At 41.6% G+C, this 12663-nt stretch overlaps 1 protein-coding gene across 7 annotated transcripts in view; it reads right to left on the reverse strand.

The window, feature by feature from the left end:
* Positions 1-579: 579 nt before the first annotated feature.
* The window catches only part of ODR4 (odr-4 GPCR localization factor homolog), a 185735-nt gene continuing 173651 nt past the window's right edge, over positions 580-12663 (reverse strand). For all 7 annotated transcript variants that reach the window (XM_085601665.1, XM_085601668.1, XM_085601669.1 and 4 more), the window contains 2 exons: positions 9790-9900; positions 580-1354 (listed from right to left, as the gene is read on the reverse strand). In XM_085601665.1, coding sequence (XP_085457791.1) covers positions 1287-1354; positions 9790-9900 — 179 coding nt within the window. In that variant the 3' untranslated portion in view covers positions 580-1286. The remainder of the gene's footprint in view (positions 1355-9789; positions 9901-12663) is intronic.

A 12663-nucleotide genomic window follows, 5' to 3' on the forward strand; every position in this document is an offset into this window, starting at 1 on the left:
CATGTCCTTAACTATCAAAAACTGTGTGTCCATGTCCTCTGCATATCAAAAAAGTATGCTAACTTCCTACAATGTTAATACATTTTTACTGTTATTATAAGCAATATGTCAACCAATCTCTGATGAGCAATCAGAAGACAGACTGGTCTCTTTCGGACTTGCTTTTTCAGGGCATACATCCATTCCCCAGTGATTCTAGAATAAAATACCATGTTAATGTGTTTGAGGAACCACTTCAGTACCTCCAAAGGCAATGATGCAAAGCACACCGTTTTGGCCTACAGAATAGATGAAAGGTGGTCAACTTTGGTCATTGCCACTCATGCCCTTGGTGGTTGGCGTAGCAAGTGATATGCAGTGTCTACAACCAACTGAACGACCCACTAGAAAATAGATGCTCCGATTATTTCTTAGAGTTTAGCTCATTGGAAAATTCCACTCGAGATATTCAAAGGAAATTGAAAAGTGTCAACCCTATTGGGAGTCCAAAAGCAGCCACTTAGTAAGAGCCAGACACTACCTGCAACTCCGCAGCAAGTTATAGCATCATGCACTGTATTAGGTGGGTAAAAATAGTTAAATTATATTCAGATTTTTATTTAAAGCAGTTTAATGCTATTTTGTCACCACCTTTTCCATAATCTTAATTTGCCATTACATTAGAAAGGTTTTAAATACTTATGAAGATGCACTGCTAGTTGTGAGAATGGGTCACCAGCAGCGTCCAGCCCTGTTTAGCAGTACACAATGTCTCAGTATCAAGATTCTCCAGAACCGTCAGACAGACATGCTGTGACCATATAGATCTCTGGTCTGCAGATGATACCATAAACAACTAGGGTCATCTGCCACCATTGCACACAGGGAGAACTTTATCACTCGCCGTCTTAAAACAATCTTTAAGTAATGAGGCATAGACATGCTCTCTCTTCTGGTGCAAGAGTACAGTTCAGAATTTTGAAAACAGGTAACCAAGTAGTTTCACTTCGAGTTCTTGTTTCTGAAGGCTGCTGGAGTGGTAGAGAGCGCACCTCTCCATTCAACAAGTTAAAATATGCCTTCCTGGGAGCAGCAAATGCCTGGCGCACAGTCACCAATAGTTTCCGTCAGTTCTAACGAGAAAGCAGCTAGTTGCTTCACCATGACACACCTAGCAAATATTTTGTGCCACCCACTCTGGTTGCTAGTGCTCGAGTTTCAGAAAGCTGTTACTCCTGCAATCAGATGTACGGGCATGTAAAGACTGGTCAGCCGTGCCATGGTGATTCCCTCCTTGGCCTGGAAGTCTAGTTGATGTAGTAATGCAGAGAGATGGCTGTAGCCAGAAGGGCACATGCAGCTGCTAGAACCACACCTGAAAAAAGAACAAAAGAGAGAGAGACGTCAGCCAAGGAAAGGCATACAAGTTATCACTCAGGAATGACATACATGCAACCTTAAATCTCCTCGCTGAGATGTAAGCTTTATAATTAGCTTCACATTACAAGCTGTCTGAAACACTTCTCAAAAAGCTACACACTCCATTAATCGTTAAAAGAAACAGACAATTCAATCCTTCCCTGTGGGGAAAGCATCAAGGCAGTATCTCTGCTTGCTTTGGAAGCGTGTCAGTATCACAGGTTATTCTGCAAATGTTTCACAAACACAGTAGCTCTGAAGCCTGAAAAGGTATGTGTGGCATGGAAGCACAACTGTTGTACACTAGGAGCAAACAGGGCAAGGCCTACTTGCTTCTCTCTTCCTGGTTTGGTGTAGCGAATTACTTGGATCGTAAAAGACGAGTAAAATCTTATGGCCTCATGCACAAAGCCCGCCAGACATTTACTCACAAAGTTTCACACAAAGCTTTTTTTTAGTAAACTTCCACTTTTTTGTTATTCTCAAAGGGTTCCAGAAGTACTCCCTGAGAACTTGCGACTGTTGCAGATTCCCAGAAGTCCTTAAAAGTGTAAATATTTTTGCACATAGAAATGTACGTGTATATTTCCACACGTGGAAATGGCACGGTGAAGTGCATCTGGACTATAAAATATCTATTTTCGCCACAAGCAAGTATTTGTCCTCATAGAGAATGCCCTGTTCTATATTCCACCAGTTCCACTGAATTCATGTGCCCCTTGACATAAGTGAAACTCCAACTGTGTACAGGTTGGAAAAGTACCCTACAAAAGTTAAGGAATGCACACAAAGATAGGTCTGTGAGTGTTTACACCTGGGCAGGTGTCCCCACCTTTGGACGTTCAAAACCCACCTCTGTAAGTAGATTTGTTCATACTAAAAACATTTTCGAATGGAAATTCATATTCTGTGAATCAATAAGTATGATTACACAAATGGTCTGTATCACAGGATTCCATTCTCAACCATGTGATGGCCCCAGAGAAGTCAGACCTCAACTGCAAAGCTGACTTCTATCTCTAGACCCATGCACCCACATCTGCCACTCCTTGAAGGCTCTCCATTGGGCCTGATTTAGAGTCGGACAGATGCAGGACATCTGCCAAAAAGAAGCAGAGGTTCCATGCACCCTATTTACTGTGCATAGATATCAATACACTCTAAACAGAGTGGGTGAGACATCCTCAGGTTTTTGGCAGATGTCTGGCTTTTACCAGACTCTAAATCTGCCCAGAGTTCCTTCTGTTTTCTTTCATGACGGGCTCCTTTTTAAGGCAAACTTCAAAACAGGGTCCCAGACTGGAGAAGCCACTTCCAGCCCATGTTTACCTCATTCCAACAGCTTTAACTTTTCGTAGAAAACTGCAAATATAGCCCTTTTATTGTTCAATCACCTAAATTCTGCAGCCTGATGTGGTAGTCCAGTCCAGCCTGCTGGACATAGTTGGCAGAATACCCGTTGCTGTTGGATAACTGTGTACCTCAAAGGTCAGGATGAGTTTGGGCATGTAGGGAATACTATAGCACAATATGTGGTAGGCTTTTGCTGTTGATCTGTAAACAGGAGAGAGCAAACCAGCCCCAGTTTACTGAAAGGCTGACCTGAAGCTATTTATGGGGTTTCAATTAGCATAACATCTCCTTTCAAAAGCCTCCTAGACAAAAAGAAGACATTACAGAGAGAAAATATCTTGTTTATCTCCCCAGCTCAACAATCATCTCTCATAATGGCTCTAGGTAAGAGCGCTAACCTAGTAAATAGGAACAAGTGTCTGTTCTTATGAAAGGTTTAGATAGGCTGACCTTTACAATAAGCCTGAATTACCATGGATGACATTACCTGAACATCCAAGACCAAGTTTGTAACTGACTGACTGACTAATGTATTTATAAAGCGCTCGATTGCCGAGGTGTCTTGGCGCTAAGATAGGTTCATACTACTCCGGGTGTTTTTAATTATTCAAGAGCGCTTAGGAAACAGCCAGGTCTTAACCTGTTTCCTGAAGATATTCCTGTTGGATTGCAGTCTCTGCTGTGGGGGGAGGGAATTCCACAACTTTGCAGCTAAATGAGAAAAGCTCTTACCACCCCATTTAGCCTTTTTTATTCTGGGCACGAGTACCAGCCCTGTGTTGGCGGATCTCAGGCTACTCAGAGGATTGTACTAAGAAAATAGTTTTGGATGTCAATAGCACAACCTCCGTATAGCGCCTTTTGCACTAGGCAGAGGGCTTTGAATTTTACTCTTTCTGGGATGGTAAGCCAGTGGAGCTGTCTGATGCTGGTAGACGTGGGATGGTATTAGGGAAGAGCGAGCAGCACACGGGCTGCCGCATTCTGTATGGATTTTAATTTTGCAATTTGACCTTTGTCTATACCTGGGTATAGTGCATTCCCGTAGTCGATTCGAGAAAGTACCATGGCTCTAATTACCGTTTTCCTTAACGTGAATGGGATAAACGGCAGGATTTTGGACAGAACGTTCAGGGTGAAAAAGCAAGCAGAGGTTACTTGGTTGATTTGCTTCCCGACCTTTAATTCGCAGTCAAATGTGAAGCCTAGATTCTTAGCCTTCATCACCGGAGTTCGACAACGCCCAGCCCCCGCAGGCCACCAATGTTGACTCCAGATTGAGGGGCCCTTCCCAAACTGAATAACCTCGGTCTTATCAGTATTAAGTTTAAGGAAGTTTGCGTTCATCCAGGCCATGACTCCAGTAAGACATCCATAGAACTGTGCCGCTGTAATGTCCACCCTCTGTGAGACCGACACCACTATCTGTGTGTCTTCAGCATATGACACCAGGTTAAATCCATGCTGTTTAATTAATTTGGCAAGAGGGGTAACATAGATGTTAAAAAGTGTTGGCAACAGAGCTGACCCCTGCGGGACTCCACAAGGAAAGCACAGGTTTGCAGACTTCAAACCTTCCCAGTGGATCAGTTGTTCCCTAGAAGCCAGAAAGGATGACAGGAGAGCTAGAGCCGTTCCTCTAATACATGCTGTCTTCAGCCGCCGCACCAACACCGTGTGATTCACGGTGTCAAATGCTGCCGATAGATCTAGCAGGATGAGGACGGCTCTGCCCCCCTCATTCACCACTTTGTGAATTTCATCTGTCGCCATTATCGAAGCCGATTTGGTGGAATGTCTTGCTCTAAAGCCATGCTGGGAGGAGGCCATCACCCAGATAATTCATAAGTTCTATGTTGATGGCCTTTTCTAGAATTTTAGATGGTAATGGGAGACAAGATATTGGGCGGTAGTTCTTTACCTCAGCAGGATCTAGGGTGGCTTTCTAATGATCGGCCTGATGCAGGCCTTTTTCCATTGCTGAGGGTAAACACCGGTGCTAATTACCTCATTCAGGAGAGGGGTAATATGTGTGTTAATTAGGTCAGAAACCAAGTGCAGAATTGATGGAGGACACGGGTCCAAAGGCGATCCAGATTTTGTGGAGAGTAGTAAGTCATTAACTTTCTCTACCGCTAAAACAGAGAATTCTAACAGACTACTGTGGGAATAATTATCCTCCTGAGGATCGTCATCGTTATCCCTTGTCATAGGCACAGTCTTCTGTAACAGCGCATTGTGCTAAATACATAACATTCAATGGATGTTGAACCAAGATATCATCATTTGCATTTATAACCCATTGACACTGCGTTCACAGCTGTACTTACATCAGCTTTATACTGGATGGCTGATAAAAACCATTACAACATATATTTATCAAAATTAGTTTTAAAAAACTGACTGCATAATATTAGGTAAAATTGTAAAGCTCTTCATTAAAATAATTATCAATATCTTTCAATAAGTCTAAGAAAGGATGGGATTAAACCAATTCATTTAACAGGATTTAAGTTTTGAAAGTCACATGATTAGTTTGGAGGATAGAGATTCAGGGCTATATGTACGAAAGGATTCATCATTTCATAACAGACTGAATCGCGGTTTTGGTTCATTAAGAAATGCTAAATTGCCTTTCCATATGTACAAAGGCAGGCAGGGAATAGCATTTTGCGATTACCTAAATAGGAAATCGCACATAGCGATTTCCTATTTTCTAAGCACATGTACAAAGCATTTCCTAAATGCGAAACGGGCATTTAGGAAATGCTATTCCCATCGACTCCAAGTTGATAGTAACCATGTGCAATTCTAAAAAACGCACCCAAAATGCATTTTTTAGAGTGCCATGTAGAGCGCACAAGCCCCTAGGGCATTTGTGCACTTTACATGTCCACCACTTGTTGTGGGGTGCATCAAGGGAGGCCTTAAGCCCATAGGCACCCTTGGCTTTGCATTTCCTCATTTGCGATTTCCTAATAGTGATTCTTACTCTGAAGGAATCGCTATTAGAAAATCTCTGTTTTCTAATTCTTGGGATTCGCTATTTATGAAATGCAAAATAGAACGTTCGTACACATGCCCTATATGCCTCACTTCGCTTTAGAAAGTGGTCCATAAATTTAACAAATTTGCAGTTCAGCTTGATATTGTGCCCATTGAGGCTGTGGATCAGTGCCTGCATACAGGTTCTTATTTGGAGCTGATTAAAAAGCTTTTGTAATAACGTTCTACCCGCGTTCAACATGCATATTTTGAACAGCAAATAAGAAACTACGGTCAACATCACATTAGGTGATCCCCAAATGTTCACATTTATCATTATCCATCATAATCATTATATTTTAGAGCACTCTTTGCAGAAAACATACTTCACTGCAGCAGGAAAGTTCATCAAGACCAAATTACTCAATTCTGTGAAACTAGAATTTCAAAGTGTGACCAAATCTGAATGTAGTGGTTACAATTAACCTTCTATCCCATACTAACGGAAACTATATGCATGCACGTGTGCACGCAATCACACATGCACACCCTGGAGATATGTGAATAGATGTAAATACTTTTAAAAATCTGACAAGCTAACCACATTAATAAGTCACTTGCTACTGTTCAAATATTTATCAGGGAGGTACATAGTGAGTGAAGCGAATACTTTATCAGACCTGTCACTCAACTACACTCTGAATAAGCGCGCTCAAAAGTGATAACGCAGCTAACATGGTCTGAAGGTGAAGTTTGTCAGAAACTATCTCTTGTTTTCTTATAACTATTTGTAAAGTGCTCAGACACCCATTTTCTTGGTGCTACACAGCTGATATTGGAAACCTTAACACAGAATGAATAACTATTAGGCATGAGAGTAAGCTTGCAAAAAAAACATGTTTTAGGTTAATAGTAGAATTGGTTCGTCGTGAATGACATCAGGAGGAGACTTCAAAGCCTGGAAGCAAAATATCTTCTTGTTAGGACTTGGGAACTCCTCCAAGATTATTCGCAAGAATGTCAGGCTTAGGAAGCAAAGAAAGGAAACAGAAATGGTGACACCCATGCCATGTTAGGCAGGCCATGAGACATCTTCTTGTCAAGCCTACAGGTAGCACGCAACAGGCAATCATTCACCAAATCACACCACAGCTCTGATCCAATCAATCTTCAAGCTTCATTTTCTTTCATGGCACTTTTGAATTATTTCACGTACTCTCGCCAATCATAGTTAATTCCAATCACATGTACTTTAAATAACACAGCCAAAACATGGTCATCCATAGTTAATCCTTGATAGGCTATTAATAGCCAATGTATATCGATAAATAAAGCAGCAGGACACCTACATTTTCCATTTCTTTAGGAGAAAGCAGACTTCCCTACAGTGTTCATATAATGGGTGAGCAATGCAAAAGATTTGCTCTGCCTTTTTAAATAATAATAAAGAAGCTAAATTGTCGTGATATCAAAAAATCACTCAGGCTAGACCGAATGAAAAACACAGGAAAGATGGACCAACTAGGATTGACAATATTTATTTTTGTCTTTGTTGATATATACAAAAGTAACTAAATATCAAAATTCATTGATATAATGTAATGTAAAAACAGGACCTGTTGTTTCCTTTGACTTTCAGATCGACCCCAACAATGTATACCAACTTACTGTTGAGACTATTTTGTTGACATAGATTGTATGCCTTGGAGATGAATGTGTTGCACAGAATTAGGTTGTGAATGGTTGTATCGTATGCATGTTTGTACGAATGAGATACGTTAGGCTGTCCATTTAAATGACCTTTCTGATGGGGCCATAATTGATTTTGTATATGTTTTTTACATTATATCAATGAATTTTGATATTTAGTTACTTTTGTATATATCAACAAAGACACAAATAAATATTGTCAATCCTAGTTGGTCCATCTTTCCTGTGTTTTTCATTCGGTCTAGCCTGAGTGATTTTTTGATATCACGACAATTTAGCTTCTTTATTATAATTTAGAAAGGCAGAGCAAATCTTTTGCATTACTGGTATTTTCCCCTATTGCTCTTCCTACATCATATTAGGGGTACACCTGTTACTTAGTGGATATTCATAAAATGGGTGGTCTGACCCGGAAGGCACTTTCAAGACTGAAGGTTTGCATGACATTTAAGCACACTTGCGATGGATGACTGCCCATTGCTAAAACCTCTGTAAGGACTTCAGTCCTTTCACCCAAATAACTGTTTTTGCTCTGTCCTCCATCATCCCACAAGTGTATCATCTTTTGACACTACTCCAGGGGTTGGATGGGATCTGGGTACAAATATTCAACCACGCTGAAGGGTCAGAGGTGCGCAATAGTTGCAGGGCCGCTCAGCTAAACAAACATCACACCACAGGACGTGACACATCCACTGCATTAAAACACGAGGCAGCGCACATGATGCAAGTTCATCTTAATTTCCTCATGTTGTGGTTATCTCATGTAAATCCTCAGCAAAGTATTGACTTTAAGTAAACAGCTTTTCTAAGCAGTTGGGTGGAAAATGCAGTACTTACTGTACCCCTTTCCTCCTTTCTCTCTGTACTGCTCTTCCTCTAGGGATTTCCCCTAATTAATTCACCTAATTCCACACAGATCAGAATAAAAACATATCTTTAGACAAGTAATAATCGAAAATCCTTTTAAAACGAATGTGTGATCGTCAGATAGAGTATGAGAAAGGTGGGTCAAAAGTCAAAGGCTGGATCCACAGAGGAAGGGCATTGTTTACATTTCACCTCTTAATGGTGAAAGCCAGACATTTTCTGCCATGCAGCAAGAATCACCTTCAACAGAGTCTCTTTAAAGAGAGCAAGACATTCTCCATGCATGGCCACTGAACCAAGAATCCTCATAAGGGCAGACCGCTACAACTGAGGATTTCTCGTAAAGTGTGTCGTATCGAACAGGGAAGTCGGGTGAGGGATCTATTCCACTTGAGGTCTGTAAATAACCGAGCAGGATGGGATTAGAGTTCGTGGGAGGAAGTAAAAGATCCACTTTTGATTCTTCTGTATCACAGCTGACAAAGAGGCGAAGAGGCAATAGGGATTCACTAAACGCCTCTTCAAACATCACAAATCACTTCTGATTAGAGAGCGTCTCAAGTGAAGGCACTAGCTCATGTAGCTATTCAGAAGCTTTCTTTCTTCTAGCCATCTTAGTGAAGTCAATCCAGAATGGTTGTGTTCTAAACAGCTTTAAGATTAGTTCCGAACCAGAAAGATTCACTGATGGTGAGGCACAGGGGCTGCAACTGCCTGGCACTGAAGCCAACAATGGCACCTTCAACTTACACTCGCGAGAAATGATTGTTTGGGTTGGAGCCACAGGCGTCAATGGCAAAGCAGCACTTTGTGCTGTGATTTCTTTGCATTCTACTGAAAAAGTTCAAGGTCATAATTTATGTAAGCTGCCACCTGTTTAGAACCAGTTGAGGTGGAAAAGGATACCTGAACAGGCTGCAGCACTGAGACCCTCAAATGTGAACGAAGGATGCAGCGCTAGAGATTCCAACACCAGACTCTGTCGAGCTCTGAGGTCTAGTGCCACAAGTAGGACGTTGAAGGCGAGTTGTAGTGTTTCTTTTTGCTCTTGTGAGTGGTCGGAGGACCAAGTGTAGACTGAATCCTTTTGAGCCACTTCTCTTGCACCTAGGAGGGTAAGCAAGATTGGGAGTACATCTCAGTGAGGACGAGAAAAAGCATTAGCCTCTCACTTGTCAGGACTTTGGAATGAATGAACTGGGAAAATCACAATCCACAGTGTCATGTTCTGATTCCAAATCAGAGGCCAACATATTATGACAGTTTTTTGTGCAAGCCTTAACACTCGATTCAGGCAGTGACATTACATTACAAAAGCTATCTAAAAAGAAGCAACAAAGTAAAAAAAAAAAAAATGATGAAATCCTGGAGTCTATGGCGTGTGTTACTCGAGTCATGAGCACTGAAGTTATAAGTCAACTCAACGAATATCAACAAAGGTGACACATTATATGACCTCTGTTGGAGACTTACCCAGATTTTGTTGAACTTTGAAGGTGATTGTGGGTGTCTTAATGCTCTCCTGATGCTCCACATTGATCTTGTCAAGTCTGAGGGTGTTGCCTGTATCTGAATTCACCGTCTCTAAATAAGCAAAAAAGGGAAATGAAAAACAAGGACTACAAGCACAATTACTCTGAAGTGTCTCAGATACAGCAAGACCAAGATGTCTTTGAAATTCACACGGTCATAATCGTTGCCCTCAATGTCTGCTTTTGTACTGGTCAACTTTCACTGAAAATACTACCTTCGATACTGCTGCCTCTCTGGGCACCACCAGCTATAGGTTAACACAAATTAGGGCATCTTGTGCTGAACAACATACTTATCCTTACCCAACTCAATGGCACTCGTTTTATTGACCTCGAAGGGATGAAAGGGCGAGTGGATCCACCAGATTTGGAACCTCTGACCAAGAGGAAAAACACAGACTCCTGAAGTGGATGCCTTAGTCTACTGAGCCCCTATGCTATGAGCGGAGACTCTCATCAATGAGGTGTGCCCACATATAATTTGCAAGCATATAGGCGACATTAATTAATAAAGTGCAAGTGAAAAGCCATATGGTGATTCTAGCAGGGTCGGGTGAGGTTAAAAGACATCCTTGGTATAAAAAGCAATGTCACATCACAAAGCCAGGGAAATGACAAGGTAGTCAGTTGGTTACTGCTTGTTTGCAGGCCAGGAGAGACCTAATCCAACAGCGGACATGCAGTCGCAGTCTTTAAGCGCAAGATAACGTACTACCTTGAACACCCTTTTGTTTGACAGAAGGTACTGTGGAATATGGACCCAAAAGACAGCATAAAGCTCTGATGGACAACTGTTTCCTGGCAGATTGATATGTGTTTGACACCACGTTTTGATTCCACGTGCAAATTCAAAGGTTGTATGCTGCATGAAACCTAAAAAACTCCATAGTTTTCATGCACAGAAGCACCAGTTGGAGTCTCAAGCACAGGCCCTACACGAAACAGCATATTTCTACCTCACCAAATAATGAGCGAGCAAGCCATAAGTGTATCCCCTGGCCTGCTCCTCATTACCTCTTTCTTTTTTACCCTATCGCATATAAATCCACTACCCACTTTCTCTTCTCTCCCTCGCTTCCATCTTTACATCTATTCCTTTTTATGACCCCGTATGCCTTTCTTTTCTCTTCCGTCTTCGTCGTGGGTTTCAAGGTAGACAAACATTTTTTTTTGCCCAAACCATTTTACTGGCCTTAAAAAACAGAAAAGTAAAAACTGATTGTCCCTAATCTTAATGTTTTGGGAATTTTAAAGATGTGTACTTGTTTTTAACCCTCTGAACCTGGATGTGACACTTATCAATTTGTCGTTTTTCAATTCTAAACAGCCTAAACCTCAACCTGACCATTCCTCGGGAGGCCCGTCAGTTAAATTACACTCAAAATTGCATTACTGGGGATCTACCAAGCTCGACACTGTCTTTCATTTCTTAGAGTGGTGGACTTGACCACTGAATAAATTTGGCGGGTAAGTCTGAGCCAACAATCACGCCAATATACTTTACTTTTCCCATTTTAATGAACAACTGGGCTGTTATAAGATAAATAGCTGGGACTTCTTCGGATTTATGGCAAAAAAGTCAATCAGAAGCCCCTTTCGGCTTGAAAATTTCAACATCGAGATTAAAACAAAACATAGACTTGCCAAGCATACCATTTTCCCACAAATCTCAATTTCCTTTTCATTTTTGCAACAAGTAGCTGTGACGAAAATCTAATTTGAAAGAGGGAGCAAAGGTCATATAATATCTTATAAAGATGCAGATCTTTCTAGAACATCTTTGAAACCCTCTGAGAAAAAAATCTTCAGTATACAATCTGTTATCTCATAGCATAATGTGCAATATCAAATATATAGTTATTGAAGAGGTCATGAAACCAGGGTTCGGGCCTCGGGGTCTACTCCACACTCTGTGATTCTGGGCAAATCACTTAATCTCCCCGTTCCTACCGGGGAAAAGAAAATACTGTGTCCTTGTGTAACGTTAACTGGTGCTCATGTAAAGCGCTCCAATACCTTTGGGTCAAGTTCGCGCTATATACATCTGCCAAAAAAAAAAAAAAAAAGAAAGTATTATACGCCTACCCAATGAGTTCGTTCGACCACCTCCACGGTAATATTTTTTAAAATAGCACAGAATGTTAGTTTTAGTTCATTGAAGTCCAGCCAGGCGCCACAGACAATAAGGTGAGGTAAGCTTTAAGGCAGGGTGATGAAATTGGGGTGGGCCCTGCCTTCTTATTACCATGATGACTCGAGAGAAAGTACAACCGCAGCAGGGGTTCTACCGCCATAAAACGGAAACAATGCTGTGACTCACTCGCCTCAAACAAACTACCCAAGTAGCTGTTCACACGCAAACCTGGGCCGGTGCATGGACACCAGTCAATATTTTTGGGAGAGAAGTATATTTGGAGCTTAGCAGCTGATGAATAACAGTGATGGGGCGCGGTTTCCATTCATACCCAACAACCTGGTGATGACGACACAGGAATGCGAAGCGTGCAAATCAAACAAAACCACAAATGCTCACAAAGTCTCACTCTCGGGCTCGAGGCTAGCATCCTGAACCTTACATGGAATGGAGGGCGGGGCCGTGTATTTAAAAGGACAGTCTGGATGTCCAGTCATTCAGCGTTCTGTTAACTGTAGGTAGGGCTGTGTGCTAAAATTATTTCATAAGGAATGAATTCACATGATCCCTCAAAAGTGAGGCAGCTGCGAAACACCAACGGACTCTGTCATTTAACCAAAAGCGTAGGGTTAAATGACAGAGCCCAGTCGTGTTTCACAACTGCTTCACTTTCGAAGTAAG

This window comes from Triturus cristatus, chromosome 4_2 (assembly GCF_964204655.1).
Source record: "Triturus cristatus chromosome 4_2, aTriCri1.1, whole genome shotgun sequence".
NCBI classification, from domain to species: domain Eukaryota; kingdom Metazoa; phylum Chordata; class Amphibia; order Caudata; family Salamandridae; genus Triturus; species Triturus cristatus.